Consider the following 16,745-nt stretch of genomic DNA (forward strand, 5'->3'; position numbering starts at 1 on the left):
GCAAGTCATTTGAATCCACCAGTTGCTCTTCAGAAGACAGACGGTCCCCTCCTGTGTAACCACTGTCCTGACAAACTCGCTGGAGGGTCAACTATCAATAATCAGTTCCAGTTCCACAGTACATGACATTAACATCAAATTGAGCTAGTTAAGCCACTCTGAAAACATAGTGTACAGTGATGTGATTGTACTGCTAACCAAGTCAAATTGAACAAGTCAGTCACATACTATCCTTTGAGAGAAAAAATTTTCTTGACTTATTTAAAACCATACAGTTTTTAAGTAATATTTTCCTTATGGTCCCTGTTAAGAACATGGTACAATCTGCCCTGCTTAAAGAAGTTACATGTAGTTTGCCTGCATATTGTTGATGTGGTCAGGAAGGACCAGTCCTTATGGAAAGATACAATGCTTGGAAGGGTAAAGGGATAGCTCTGGAGAGGAAGGTCCCAGATGAGATGAATTGATGCACTAACTGAGGGAGTGGGTATAGATGTGTTGGAGACAGTGAGACTGGCTCAGGTGGGCAGGATTCAGAGCTTTGTACATAAGGTCGTTATGAGTTGCAGGTGATTCGCTAGCACAAAAGAAATACAACTTGTGTGACATCAAGAAGTACATTTCTTTTGGTTATATATTGTACGTTGGTAAATAATTTTTAAAGACTTTCCTTCATAGGATCTCTACGAGTCGCCTGCGACTCGATGGCACTTAAGAACAACAACAACAATCACTCATCTAGAGAGTCTGTACAATGGATGGTTGTGATGCACTTACCACACTGCTGGGCCTCATCAGAGCCATCGCCACAGTCATCATCATGGTCACAAACAAACTGCTTGGGGATACATACTTTATTCTGGCACATGAAAGTGTTTTCATCACATGTATTATTGGGTGCTAAGAAAGATATCACAGAAGTTAAAGTTAGAGAAACGCATTTTATCTTCCTCCACTTCAGGATCATAGAGGATATATAACTAATGATGTGTACGGATTCGGAAAAAAGTTTTATATTCAGTATCTTAGAGAAGGTAATAGTCTAATCCTTTATCTATTACACTGTATTCTATTAATATCTGTAGTAGTATAACTATATATTATATAAGTAAATGTTAATAGGGAGTTTCTGTAGCTTAATGATAAGAATTGCGATGCTAATACAAAGGTTTGAAACCACCAGCTGCTCTATAGGAAAAAAAGCACAAATCTCCTGTCTCTGAAAACCTGTTAGGGGGTCAACTTCGTGTCAATTATAATTGGATAGTACACAACAACAATTTACATGTTAATATATCTAATATGTAGGGTGCTCCGGTGATGCAGTCCTTAGCCAGTCGCTTTGCTAGTCCAAACATCACACTTCAGAGCAAGTTTTAATCTACCGTTAGCTCTGATGGAGAAAGATAGTCCTCAGAACTCCAAAGTCAATTCTGAAATACCTGTTTTCAACTCAGTAATGACTTCTATAGAATGAGGTATGCTTAGGCTAAGTGAAAAATAAATATTCTTAGTATGATGAAGTATAATTTATTTTCAACAAAAATATCTCCAAAAACTCTATAGAAAGCATATAGAAGAAACATCTTTTAAGTGTCAATTAAAATAAATAATACACCTAGACTTGCTAATAACTTCTCTATGTTTGAACTGTGTGATACATTGTATAACTTTAGTAAATTATGCCAATTCTAGTATATGGAATACAGAGTAACATTGACTTAGTCAGCATTAACACTTCCAGGTCATCTGTTGCATAATTTACTTAATAGTACCCATGTGGTTCAAAGTGTTGCTTCCCAGAGTGCAGTGTTAACTTGCTACAAAGCAACAACATACTGGGACCATCTGGACCCCTGAATTGATGCATAATCCTCTATTATGTAGCCCTCAGTGGCCCCATTGACCTTTAGAGACAAACACATCAGTTTCAAGATCAAAGTGAATTATTCTACAAAAATAGCATGAGTTCTGTGCAAATACCCTGAGCAAAAGTTCTCATTGTGCTTTTCTGCTGTAACCATCCCCAACCCACCCACAATGTTTTAAAGACATGATGAGAGACCTTTGGAAACAGGATTTCAAGATTTACTTTAGACATTAGCACATCAAACTGTTTCTGATATTTTTATCAGTTCCAAGGCACCTTGTTGTGACTTTGGGAACTGCATTTAAATATTTAGTCCCTGCATCCTTTTGGATCATATGAAGGAACTTATCTAAATTTTTACTACTGAGTGATTCCTTGAAAATTTCCTGAGGTGATTTAAAGTCAGAAACTTAGTAAATTGCCTGACCTCCAAAGGTGTTCTTCTGATCCTACAGCTTGGTTCAGCTGTATCCATACTATTTTTACCTGACCCAAGGGTTAATACCCTATCTGTAGAACTAATAGGTGTTTACTGACCTTCTGAGCAAGAGTTATTTAGGATCAGAGCAAGCATTTACAGAGTATCTGTAGCAGGCAACCTAAACCCTTTATAGGGAGAAAAAGGTGGTAAAAGGAGAATAACCCTGCCTGGCTCACACACATACCCACATACACTTCAGCAATACTGCTTCAGAAGTGAAATGATAAATCAGTGCTCATCAAAATGGTTTAAATGTGGGGAATCCAGCTGCATGTGTTTGAAACGCTCTGAACATCATTTTCAGGGGTTGCTGAACTAATTTGATATAAACAGTTCACCTGATTAAGCCTGATACCACCTACAGAAAAGTGTGTGAACATGTGAAACGGTGATGTACATGAAAATAAAACATGCAGTTTCCTTTGATGTAGACTCTAAGCAAGTATTCATACCACATCCTGCTGTGGAGAGCTCATCACTGCCGTTTGGACAGTCTCTTTCTCCATCACAAAGCCAGTGCCGGGGCACGCAGGCATGGGAGCCTTGACAGCGGAACATGTCAGCAGCACACGTTACGGCACCTGAAATCCAAAGAGGAAAAGGAGTTGAAGTCACTCTCTGTCAACTGGGAAGGTCTGCCATTTACAACTTCATCTAAAGGATACAGAACAGAAAATGCTACTTATTAGGAAGAAATTATAGAGTGTTTTGCTTTGGTTTGCCAAAAATTATCTTGCATTTTAGACTACTACACACATTTTCCATTAAGATTACATCCTTTCCTCTTTGCATATGTTATATTTATTTAAGCTACTTGGTATAAAATACTGCCTTTATTCCTTATAAAGTATAGTTGCTGTTGCTAGTTTTTGCTTTTGAGTTGGAACCTACCCATATCTGACCCTCCAGCAGGTTTTCAGAGGCAATTAATTGCACAGAAGGAGATCTCAAATCATTATAAAATAGAGTAAAGCATTAAAGCATAAAATTGTACTTAGATGTCTTGAAAGTATAATGTTGTTGTTGTTAAGTGCTGTTGAGTCATAGGCAACTCATAGTGACCCTATGAAGGAGAGTCCTCAACGCTTGGGTGCCTCTCATCCTCTCTCCAGGTTCATAGGGTTTCCAGAGGCAAGCTGTTATGGAAGTGAATGCCACTCCTCCTTCCAAGCTTGTTTTAATCAGGGAGCTCCATCTCACTCTCTGTCCGCATTTGGTAACCAATCATTAACTCATTTGACACATCAGTGTCACGGTGTTCAGCCTCACAGCAACCAAAAGTGACCGTAGTACGGCAACTTGTACACTAGGGCTATAAGACCTAGAGGAAAGTCTGAACAAAAACAATGAAACACTGGGCCCTCCCGCAGGCCCAAGGGCCCTTTTGGGCTTGAAGCCCTCTGCTGCCTTAAACCCTAGGCCAAGCCTGGCTTGCCTGGCTCCTGGAGGCAGAGTAGTCCCTAATCTCTGAAAACTGCCACAACACTGCACAAACAACACCATGCTCTCTCTGGCAACTGGGCCAGAGCTGAAAGTATAATAGAATTGTGAATAAACTAAGTAAGTAACATGTCAAAAGAGCACACAATTAAGTGTGAAATAAGTTCAAACAGACTGCTTCTTAAAAATAAGCACAGTGAGATGTGATCTCACTTACTTTGATTATTTATAAAGAGCAGTAAATCCTGGGAAAAATATGTGATGTTTGGAAAACTAGAGGGCCAGCAAAGAAAAAAGGACCCTCAGTGAGAGGAATTAATTTAGTGACTACATAGGGAGATCTCAGCTGGCCTAGTGGACAGAAAGGGATACTACCAAGCCAAAGGTGCGTGATTCTAACCTATGGCACTCAGGCCTGGTTTTAATTGTTTTGGTCAAACATTCTTCTAGGTGGTATAGCACTGGGCTGTCCAATTGTTGTACTGAGGTAACTCGTGGTTGCTGTGATGCCAAAAACTGTGACACTTATATGTCAAATGTGATAACAGTTACCCATGGCAGACAGTGTTTGGTGGAGCTCCCAGATTAAAACAAGCTTGGAAGCAGGAGTGGCATCCACTCCTGAAATAGCTTGCCTCCGGAAACCCTATGAACTTGGAAAAACGATGAAAGTTATACAAGTGTTCAGCTCTTTCTTCCATAGGGTCGCTATGAATCACCTACGACTCGACAACAATTAACAACAAGATCTAGAATGATAACAGCACAGAGTTATGCAGGATTTCTTTCATTCTGTTGTAGATATAGTCATTGGTCAGTATGAGTGGGAGTCATCCTGAGAGTGCTCTCCAACAACAACAACAAAAAAAGACTTTTTCCCCCCTCCCCAACAGAAACATGGTATGTCTCTGACATATGCCTTATATAGAGAATAGGATGGCAAGAAAGTGCTCAGAAAATGGCAATGTTTCTTATATTTTATCATTTATCAGTACATTAATTGAAATAAGATTGAAATGATATCCACTAATAGATGATATTAAAATCATTAATATTACATGAAAGCAAAATATTGTTGAAATCATCCATACATGGCTCAAACAATCTCTTGGAAAAAAAATTACCAGAAATCCAAGTTGGATTTAGAAGAGCCTCTGATATCAGGAATATCATTGCTGATTTCAAATACATTTTGGCTGAAAGCAGAGAAGAATACCAGAAGAATGCGTGTCTTTTATTTACTATGCTAATGAATTTGATTGTGTGAAACAAAACAAACTATGTCTAAACTATGACCTTCTGGACAAAAGATGAGGGAGCGAAATGGGCGGAATGAAAATGAAAATGAAAATGAACCGATCTGTTGGCTACTCGAAGTCAGAAGGAGACAGATTAGCAGAAGAGAGTGAGAGTAGCCTGCTGGTGAGGCTACCCTTGGAGAGCTCACGGGGGGTCGTTCTTGTTAAGCTGTGTAAAGCACTATTGTCTTGGGGTTGATCTCTAGGGCAGCTCTTGGTAGGTTCTGCTGGGCAGAACATATGGGTTAAATGTCCCTAGAGAGTTTTCCTCATCCTCTATCCCTGAGCCCTTCCAAGCAAGGTCTCACCCTAGGCAGTACCCAGGGACCCCTTCTACTGAACCTTCGAAGAAAGGAGGAAGGAAGAAACACTTTTAGATCTTGGATACAAACCTTTCAAAGGGCTAAATGTAACCACATTCACCAACCACATGTACATACGTCCTTTCATTTCAACTATAGCAAGCTATGATTTTTATATATAAATATTATATAAATAATGTATAAAACATTAAAAGTTAACTATGTAAAATATTATTTCTGAAACAGTTCTAGCTATATCCACTATGATTATAAACTGTGTCTCGACCTGTGTTATTTACATTAGCTGCTTAAAAAAGCATCAAGTTAATTTTTTTTTTAATATCAACTAAGGTAACTTAGCTCTGTGGTAGACATTGTTTTATGAGAGAAATAACTGCAACTAGAAAAAAGTGTATAAAAAAACACAACACATTAAATTGTCAGTATTTTTGTAAGTTCCATTTTGTAAAGAGAATAATATTCAAAGACTTTTGTAGAATACAAAGTGAAAACTTGTATCTGCGAAACTATACTTGTATTAAATTTGCTTTTGAAATAAAAGCTCATAACACAACTAAAAAAAAAATAAAGAAAGATGTACATCAGGGCTATATCCCTGTCTCCATATCTATTCTATATGTATGCTGAGCAAATAACTTGAGAAGCTAGATTTTATAAGAAAGAAGTAACATCAAGACTGGAGGAATACTCAGCAACAACTCGCATTATGCAGATGACACAACTTTGCTTGCTGAAAGCAAGGAAGACTAGAGATACGTGTTACTTCAAGAAGACCAAGGACTACAGCCTTCATTATAGATTACATCTCAGCATCAAGAAAACAAATATCTTCACATTTAGGCCAATAGACAACATTGTAATAGATGGAGAAAGCATTGAAATTGACAATGATTTCATCAATCAACACCCTTGGTACAAACTGTCAAGAGATCAGGAGATGAAGAGAATTGAGAAAATCTGATGTCAGTAACCTCACCAAAGTCCTGAAGATTAGTGATGTTTGTTTAAAGACTAAGGTGTTCCTGATTTATGTTATAGTCTTTCCAATCAGCAGTTATGCATCTGAGAGCTGGACAATTACTTAGGATGAGAGTAGAGGAATCAATGACCTTACGTTTTGGTATTGGAGAGAGTACTGAATATACTATGGACTGCCAAAAGAGCAAACATATATATGTCTTAGAGAAAGTGCAGCCAGAGTACTCCATAGAGCAGGAATGGTCAAGGTTTGATTCATATATTTTAGATATGTTAAGAGAGTTCTGTCCTTGGAAAGGTACGTCATGCTTTGAAAGAGTCAGTTAAAGAGAGGAAGATCCTCAAAAAGATGGATTGACCTAATAACTGTGGCAATGGGCTCAGGTGAATTGGGGATGAAAAAGATGGTGACGGATAGGATAAGTTTCAGATATATTGTTCATAGGGGTAGCTGCAAGTTATACTCGATAACATTCAACAAGAACAACTATTAGAAGAAATAAGAAAAAAATCTGTTAAATAAGGATTGTTTTCATTTAAAAATGAATTTACTTGCTACATATCCTATCTTAAATAACTTCTATAAAAAGCTCACTTCCTACATAAATAATTTTATATCATTCCTCTTTTATCTTTCCAAGTTGGTAATAGGAAATAATATCATTTTTTTCTGTTATAGTCTCAATTCAAAACTTTTCTTTTATTTTTATACTGAGGTTAAGAATAAATATATCATATCCTTTTCATTATCTTATAAAGTGAAAAACTTTTTTTTACTTTATTATTGTCACTATATTTTATTCTCAAAGCAGTAATAATAGAAATAGCACTGATTTGACACTTGAGAAACTTACATCTCTATGACTTTGGAGAAAACTAGTGTTTGCATCTGTCTATCTATGAAAGGAGGGGTGTAGCTAGACAATTACTAAGATATTCCCAAAATATAAAATAACATAAGGCTCTTTGCAGTTAATTTTCTTGCTCCCTGGATAATTTTCAACAGATTTTGTGTTAACAACATGCCAAAATATCATAGTTAATTAGTAAGAAAATAAGACAAAGAAAAAACTATCTCCACTCCATAGTAACCACTGCCATCTGGAGACATAGCATCCTCCTGGGATCAGGATGCTGGGAATAAGATGCAGATATCATGAGAGAAGGATCACAGACTGAAGTACCAATACTTGTTTCATCTTGTGCACATTGCTGTTGTTAGGTGCTGTCAAAATGAGTACAACTTATAGTGACCTTCCAAACAACAGAACTGAATCTCTGACGCTCTGGAGCCAAATGCTGCATCACTAAGTAAATCTGGCTCCTGAGTATCTTCCTGTCTTTTGTTGACCTTCTACCACTCCAAGCAAGATCTTCCTTTCTAAGGAATAGTCTCTCCTAGTAACGTGACCAAAGTATGTGAAACTTTACCATCCTTGCCTCAAAAAAGATCTCCAGCTGCACTTATCCAAGGCATATATATCAGGTTCTTTTGCAGTTCGTGGTATATTCTCCAACATCACAAGACTTCTCGAGCACAACTCAAAGGTTTCAATTATTCTTCTGTCTTCTTTATTCATTGTGCAGCTCCCACATACATAGGATTTGAATGAAAAGGTCATAGCTTGAATCAGATACACCTGAGTCTTCAAACTTACATCATTGCTCCTCAGTAATTTGAAGAAGTCCTTGACAGCAGACTTTCCAAATGTAATAGATCTCCTGATCTCCTGACAGCTGGTACCAATGATGTTGATTGTAGATCCAAGTAAGAGGAAACCTTTGACAATTTCAATCTGTTCTCCATCTATTGTGATGTTGCTAACTGGTCCAACTGTAGATCATTTTTGTCTTCTTGATGTTGCTATGCTATTCATATTGAAAGTTACAGTTCTTGATCTTCTACAGCAAGTGCTTCAAGTTCTTTTCACTTTCAGCAAGCAAGGCTGTTTTTTGTGTATAAGGCATGATGTTGATGAACCTTCCTCTGATCCTGATGCCACATTCTTCTTTAAAGAGTCTAGCTTTTCAAATAATTTGCTCAGTATACAAATTTGAATAGGTATGGAGAGATGATACAACCTTAACACACATCCTTACTGATTTTATGCACTGTTCCCTTGTTCAGACAACAGTTTCTTGATCTATGTATAGATTTCATATGAGCATAATTAAGTGTTCTGGGATTTCCATTATTTCAATATTAGCCATAGTTTGTTCTAATACACAGAGCAAAATGACTACATAGTCAATTAAACACAAATAGAATTTTTTTTTTTCTATTTTCTACTTTCAGCCAGGGCCTGTATAGTATCAGCAATTGCCATGGTGCCACAGACTTGTGCTAAGGTCTCTTCTAAACCCAGCTTGAACTTCTCTGTCAATGTACTCGAGCCTTTTTAATTTTTTTTTTTAGCAATACTTTGCTTGTATATTTGCTTGAATATTGTTTGATAATTTCTACATTCTGCTGGATCACCTTTCTTGGGAATAGGAACAATTATTGCTCTTTTCTAGCCAGTCGGTCAAGCAGCTACCTTCCAAATTTTCTGGCATAGGCTAGTAAATACATTCAGGGCTACATCTATTAAAAAAAAAAAAACGAAAAAAAAAAACCCCAAAACCCATATCAAATAACATTTCATTGGTTTCCAGGTCCTTATCTTTTCCAATGCCTTCACTACAGCTTGAACTTCCTTCATTACCATTGACTCTTGATTATATGTACTTTTTGACATATTTCTGTGTTGGCTAATTATTTTTAGCACAGTAACATTGTGCATTACTTCTATCTTCCCTTTGTGTTTTTTGGATCATTCCAAGATTTCTACTGATAACAACTCTCACTATTGTCAACTCAAGGCTTCAAATTGTTTTTCAGAACTGAACTTTATAACTTTATAAATGCCTAGTGAATTCTTCCCTTTTTATTCTGCAACTCTAGCTAGCTCTTTGTACACATTTTGTTATAACATTTTGCTGTCTTCTTGGGCTACTCTTTGAAATCTTCTGTTTAGCTGTTTCACTTTGACACTTCTGCCGTTTGTTTTAGTGTCTCAACATTCTAGTGCAAAGTATGAGATGAAAAGTCTCACCACCCTTACTTCTCAGGAACATTCTCTGGCTATACTTCTTTCAAGATAGTTTTGTTTGTTCTTCTGGAAGTCTATGATATATTCAATACTCTGCCAACACCAAATTCAAAAGCATCCATTTTTCTCTGATCTTCTTTCTTCACTTAGGTTTCATAAAAAATGAATTTTTACACTCTGTCATTACCCATTAATGGAGTGAAGCCAGGTAAATTTCTTTTCTTTAAAACGAACAAAATTATAATACAAGACTAGATTATGCTTTTCAAAATGAGATTATCAGATTTCTATGTCACAATCACTGTGTGCTGATTATAAATGCGTGCATTTGTGACCTATATCATAATATTAGGAAGTAGGAATTGAGAATCTATTATTTTGTAAACAAATTTCAGAGGATCTTCTGTACATTAAGATTGAAAACAATAAAAAGGAATTATTTATAGGCTTTCTAAATTTAAAATATCAGGTTTATTAAAGAGTAACAATTGGCCTTGTACTATAATTTTTTCCCCTTTGTCACTAGCTTGGTGATTATAAAATAAAGCATGTAATGAAATTGAGCAGAGTAAGTATTTTGATGAAGCAAGCATCATCTTTACCATTGTAATTCTTTTTATTTTATTTTACCAGACACTGAGAAATACAGAAATGATGACCACATCTTGGGATAAAAAAGAGAAGAGGCAGAAGAAACAGAGGTATACTTGAGAAGTAGCACTGTTATTGAAAGATCACCAGTTTGAATCTACCATAGATGTCTAAGAAGAAAGGATTGGCAATCTTCTTCCAAATGATCACTACCAGGGAAGCCTAATGGTAAAATGCTGCCCTGCAATCCCAAATGATCACTATTGCGTTCTCTATGGAGCACAAGAACATTCTGAAATGCATGGAGATGAAGCTTCCTTGATTTGGAATCAATTAGAAGACTGTGGTGGAGTGAATCAGTAGGTAGGGAAGTAGGTAATCAAAAAATACATTACACATTTGCCATACTATATGATCGTATTAGTTATAATGAATAAATCTTTCTGTATTCTTTTCAAATTTCAAGAAGTGAGAAAAGAGAAATAAGATGAACTTGCCCTAGTCAAACAGAAAAAAAAAAGTAAGCACAAGAGACATTAATACGCATAATTTTAAAGTCTATTCTTTCTACTACAGAGTACATACTCTAGTTAGTGTGCATACTCTAATTAGTATAGAGTTAAACTAAAGGTAAAAAGAAAAAACATTTTACTTCCTGGGTACATGCTTAACTCTAAATATACAATTTCTCTGGGAAAGTAAAGAGATATTCACAGTAAAACAAAGTATGACAAAGTATGGCTAAAGGGACTGCCCACTCACTAATTGATTACTGTAGAGTTTGTTTTTATTTATTTGACATTTTTTTTCTACTTTCAGTGGTTTTGATAGTCATTTTTCTACATTTCTCCATACCTGTTTTATAATGCTGTTATTTCAACTAGTAAATAAAATGTGGACTTTGAATGACTTAAATGCAAGATAATAAATATCTGATTTCAGCAGTATCATCAATTTTGCATTATTTACTAGAAAATAAATTTAGCTTGAGCACTGTAAAAGAGTATTTCTTTCTGTGCCAGTGACTTAAATAACAGGCCACAAATGCAAAAGTTTTAAGGAGATACTAAGTCAACTCTCTTCTATTACCTTATCAGGTCTGTTCTCTCAAAAATAAGAGTAACAACTACTGAAAGAGCAAAGGAAATAAATGAAGAATATATAGTTATCAATAGACTATAGTAGATTGAAAAATTAGAAAAATACCTGTACATACGTAATCTTATTGGCAACAATGAATTTGTTTTCTTCTTTAAAAAATTAGTAAATATTTCCCTTTAAATTGGTATGAAATGTTTGTAACTCTTAGGAAGCAACTGCACTGACCCTGTTGTTAACACAGACTGGGTAAATGGATGCCTTTGATACAATTAACTATTTCTCTGAGTTGAGTTTTAATTACAATTGCAAATAATAGACTGGAGTACCTTTTTATTCCCTATTTAAAATGATTCAGTAATTATAACTTATAAACACACACACACACACAAACACAACTCCAGCTCTGGTGGCCTAGTGGTAAGGAGTCACCCTGCCAATCTAAAGGCAGGTGGTTCAAATCCACCAACTGCTTCATGGGAGAAAGACGGGCAATCTCCTCTTGTGCTATTTACTGCCTCTGAAATCTCTCTGGAGAGTTACCTATAAGTCAGTTTTGACTTGACAACACACAATAACAACAATACACACAGAGCATGTGATTTGGGGCATCATAGATTAGTACAATACTTTTTGAGAAGACCTTTTTGACCTTATCAAAAATCACCAAAAAAGAAAGTTTAGCCAAAGATCTGAAATAAATTACATGGCCCCTGGGTGTAACTGCTTAGAGGAATCACAATAAAAGGTCCTTGAGAGAGTACGAGTAGGAGTAAAACCTGGAACAAAACTCACTTTCAGCCAAACAACAAATAGACCTTTAAGGTGATCAATCATTTGGGAATGAATGCATTCTGCTGAACAGCCAGTCATACAAGATCAAAAGAGCAGCTTGTTCACAGGCATAAAGCTTAGTGGCAGAGAGGGATTGAGAAGGACTAATGAAAACAAGAATACAAAGAGGGCATGGGAAGAATATGATTCCAATGTGGAGACAGTAATTAATGTCAAAAAAATAATGTGCATGAATTGTTGAATAAAAAATCAATTTGCTCTCTTAACTTTCACTCAAATCACAGTAAAAAGTTAATTTTTAAAAATGTCAGCCATTTGACAAGGTAATCATAAACCCGAGATTTATTCCAAGGAAGTCATTGAAAACTAGTAATAATGTATAATAACATATTTCTTGCAAGACTTATCATAAAAGCCTTTAAATATAGAATAATAATGTGTATATCAAACTAATGTGTGACAATGCAAACAAAAATAGCTATATAGGGATAAATGTGTTTAAAAACTTAATGTTAAGATTTTACAAAAAAAATACAAATGTTTTATGTATGCTATAAAATTATAGACAATCTATGTTAGCTGAACGTATACAAAGAATGAAAACTCACCACAAATGCTGTCACTTTCATCTAATCCGTCTCCACAATCATCCTCTCCATCACAAATCCAGTGTTTAGAAATACATTTTTGGGCAGAACAAGCAAACTGGTTCCAAGAACAAGAAGAATCTAGAAAGAAATATTTTTAAAGTACAATATAATTTGAGATCATCTTAGAACATATTAGATGATGAAAAAAATGTATCCTTAGACTTTCCTAGAATCAACCATTCCATAATAAAGTAAGCCAAATCTTTCTTCTTTATGACAGCTCTGTACATTTTGACAGCAGCTTGCATATTGTCTTCGGGTTTTCAAGTTAAGCACTACTATTCTTTTAGGATGATTCTCCTCAGATTTGATTTTAACATTATCATCATGCTAGTCTCTTTCTTCCAAATATATTCCAGTGTGTCTTTTTCTTAAGTGTGTTGTAAAGAGAAAAAAAAAAAATCCCAGAGTGGCCTAGTAATCCTTAAAAATGTCTAACAAATATATTAAAAAATACATTCATATACAGACTTACATTATGATAGATTAGCCAACAAATGTATTTCATTGCTAAAGTATGGATTTAGGAAGGTTTTACTTTTGCTCAAACATATTTTTTAAAGTTGAGGTAATTAGGAGGTTTTAGCTTGATGAGTAGACAATGTTCAACAACAATTTTACTTAACATGCTGATGTCATTACCTTGGAAACACTCCAGTTTAATATACCTGATTGAGTATTGGTTTAACAGTGACAGTTGATTACCCAATTGTATGCTTATAATAGTAAAATAATAATAATAAATATACAAGTTTATCCTGGAGAGGATGAAATCAGACTACTTCTTGGAGGCAAGGATTTTGAAGCTTTGTCTCACATACTTTGGGTACATGGCTAGGAAGGACCGGACCTCAGAGAAGACATCATGCTTGGAAGGAAGGAGGGACAGCACAAGAGATGAAGACCCTGGATGACACAGTAACTGGGACAGTGGGGGTAGGTGTGTCAGAGACAGACTGGCTCAGGATAGTGTAAAGTTCAGAGGTATTGTACATAAAGTCACTATAAATCACAAGAACTTGATGGCACATAATAATAACATGGCTGAGTCAGGTCTGACATCTGTGGATTCATGTGTGCCAGTATAGAGCTGTTACAGTTGTTATAAGATGTTGTGAAGGCCATTTTGACTCACAGTGATGTTTTAATACAACAAAACATGCCATTTTCACAAATACTGTCATATTTAAAGTCATTATTGCAGTCAATGTGTCAATTGATCTCACTGAGAGTCATCCTCTTATTTGCTACCTCGAGAGCATGTGTGATGCCTATTTCCAAGAACAGACTTCTTTGATAATATCCCTGAAGTATGTGAGATGAAATCTCACCATCCTAGCTTCTAAGGTGCATTCTTGTCATACTTCTAAGAACAACTTGTTTGTACTTTTGGGAGTGCATTATGCATTCAAAATTCTTTTGCAAACACTTCAGTTCCAAGATATAAATTACTCTTACTCTACCTAATTCATTGTCCACATTTTGCATGCATAAAAAAACATTTAAAGATGTTGTTGTTGTTGTTGTTGTTAGGTGCCATCGAGTTGTTTGCGGCTCATAGGGACCATATGTACAAGAGCCCTAAATGCTGTTCTACCCTGTGCCAACCTCACCATCTCAAACACACTCATTCCCACCACTCCAGTCACAGAATCGATCCATATCATCAAAGGTCTTCCTCTCCTTCGCCATCCCTCCACTCTGCCAAACATGATGTCCCTCTCCAAGGACCAGTCCCTCCTTGCAACATATCCAAAGTATGTCAGCTGAAGCTTCAGAATCCTTGACTCCAAGGAGCATTCTGGCTTCACCTTCTCTAGGACAAACCTGTTTGTTCTCCTAGCAATCCATGGTATATTCAACACTCTTCTCCAGCACCACAGCTCAAAGGCATCAATTCTGCTTCTATCATCGCTATTCACTGTCCAACTCTCTGATGCATAGCATGTAATTGTGAAGACTATAGCCTGGATCAGGGGCACCTTAGTCTCCAACCTGACATCGTTGCTCTTGAGTACTCTTGAGAGGTCCCTCACAGCTGACTTTCCCAATGCAATACATCTCTTGATTTCCTGGTTGCTGTTACCAAGAGGGTTGATTGTGGAGCCAAGTAAACTAAAACTGTTGACTGTCTCAATCTGTTCACCATCCATACTGATGCTGCCAATTGGCCCAGTAGTGAGAATCTTTGTTTTCTTGATGTTGAGCTTCAATCCATAGAGTAGGCCGCAGTCCTTGACCTTCTGCATCAAGCGCTTCAGGTCCTCCTCAGTTTCAGCAAGCAGGGTTGTGTCATCTTCATAACGCAGGTTGTTGATGACTCTTCCACCAATCCTGATGCCACATTCCTTTTCGTACAGCCCAGTGTCTCAGATGATCTGTTCTGCATACAGATTGAAAACGTATGAAGACAGAATACATCCCTGACGGACCTCCCCCTTGATTTTGAGCCTTGTAGTGTCTCCTTCAAAGCATCGAGGACTCTCCTTCATAGGGTCACTATGAGTCGCCTGCGACTTGACAGCACTTAACAACAACAACAGTGTCTCCTTGCTCTGTTCTGACAACTGCCTCTCGGTCCAAGTATAGGTTTCACATCAGTACAATCAAATGTTCTGGGATTCCCATTCTTCTCAAAGTCAGCCACAGCTTTTTGTGATCCACACAGTCAAAAGATACCATAACTAAAATTAACCATCTTACTTCTCAAATTGACATCCTTGCACTTGAGCACTTTAAAAACGTCCTTAACCTTAGATTTGTTCATTCCAATATATTACCTCTTGGTTGCTGGTTCTATGAATGTTTATTATAAGACCAGGTAAATAAAATTTCTGGCAACTTCAAACTTCCCTCCGTTTTCTTGATGTTGAGTTTCAATTCATATTGAAGATTACAGTCCTTGTCCTTCAAATCTTGGGGGTGAAACTCTAAAGTAATCAACAATAACTACATGGTGGTTATGTTTTAAGCCTTATTTTATGTCAATTCTTTCAAAGCAGCTTGACCTTCCTTCATCACTATTAGGCTCTTGCTTATACGTTTTTTCATTAAATTCTTCTGTGTCTGCCAATTCCTTTTGGTACAATAATTCTGTATACTCTTTCCATCTTTTAATGCTTTCTAGACCATTTAATATTCTGCCCAAACCATCCTTGAGTATTGCAACTCGAGGTTTGAATTTGTTCTTCAGTTCCTTGAGCTTAAGAAATGCTGAGCGAGTTCAGCCTTTTTTATTTTCTGACTCCACATCCCTGCACATTTCATTGTAATATTTTTTCTTCCTGTGCTGCACTCTGGAATTTTCTGTTCAACTCCTTAATACCTTGATTTCTTCCCTTTGCTTTGGCTTCTCGGCGCTCCAGTGCAGTATTTAGATTTTCTTCTGACATCCCTCTTGGTCTTATCTTCTTTCTCTGACTTTGTAATGACCTTTTGCATTCTTCCTGGATGATATTCTTGATATCCTCCCAGAACTCATCTGGTCTTCACTCATTGTTCAAGGTCTCAAACCTGTTCCCGAGATGGTTTTGAAATTCATGTGGGATAGATTCAAGGTCAAATTTTGGTTCCTGTAGACCTGATTTTATTTTCCTTAGCTTCACCTTGAACTTGCATATAAATAGTTGTGGTCTGTTACACAATCAACACCTGGCCTAGTTTTTACAGCTGATAGTGAGCTTCTCCAGTGATTATTTCCATAGATGTAGTAGATCTGATTCCTATGCATGCAAAATCAGGTAAAGTCAATGTGTATAGCCTGTGTTTGTGTTTCTTATAAAATTAGCATTGAATAAGTTGTTGGTTGTGCAAAATTTTATTATTCTATCACTGGCTTCATTTCTGTCACCAAGTCCATGTTTCCACCTGCTGATCCTTCTTCTCTATTCCCAACTTTAGTACTCCAGTCACCCATTATTATTAATGCATCTTGATTGCATGTTTGATGATTCTCTGACTGCAAGTTGGTAGAAATCTTGGCAAATCTTTTAAAAAACATATAGACCCTAAAAGTGAAATTAAGGAATATACAATCTAAAAATAAGAAAAAGAATCATAAAATAATGGAAAAAATATGAATTCACATGAAGTGTCTTATAAATTCCCTCTTAGCTTCACTTATAATTTG

General features: G+C 36.4%; 1 protein-coding gene across 1 annotated transcript in view; it reads right to left on the bottom strand.

Annotated features, from left to right (window-relative positions):
- The window catches only part of LRP1B (low density lipoprotein receptor-related protein 1B), a 2,414,068-nt gene that overhangs the window by 384,527 nt on the left and 2,012,796 nt on the right, over window positions 1-16,745 (bottom strand). Inside the window, exons 51-53 of the mRNA XM_006880809.1 lie at window positions 12,575-12,694; window positions 2,804-2,932; window positions 778-900 (exon numbers count right to left, since the gene is read on the bottom strand). Coding sequence (XP_006880871.1) covers window positions 778-900; window positions 2,804-2,932; window positions 12,575-12,694 — 372 coding nt within the window. The remainder of the gene's footprint in view (window positions 1-777; window positions 901-2,803; window positions 2,933-12,574; window positions 12,695-16,745) is intronic.

This window comes from Elephantulus edwardii, unplaced genomic scaffold (assembly GCF_000299155.1).
Source record: "Elephantulus edwardii isolate Elephantulus edwardi_28Jun2011 unplaced genomic scaffold, EleEdw1.0 scaffold00010, whole genome shotgun sequence".
In the NCBI taxonomy this organism is placed as follows: Eukaryota; Metazoa; Chordata; class Mammalia; order Macroscelidea; family Macroscelididae; genus Elephantulus; species Elephantulus edwardii.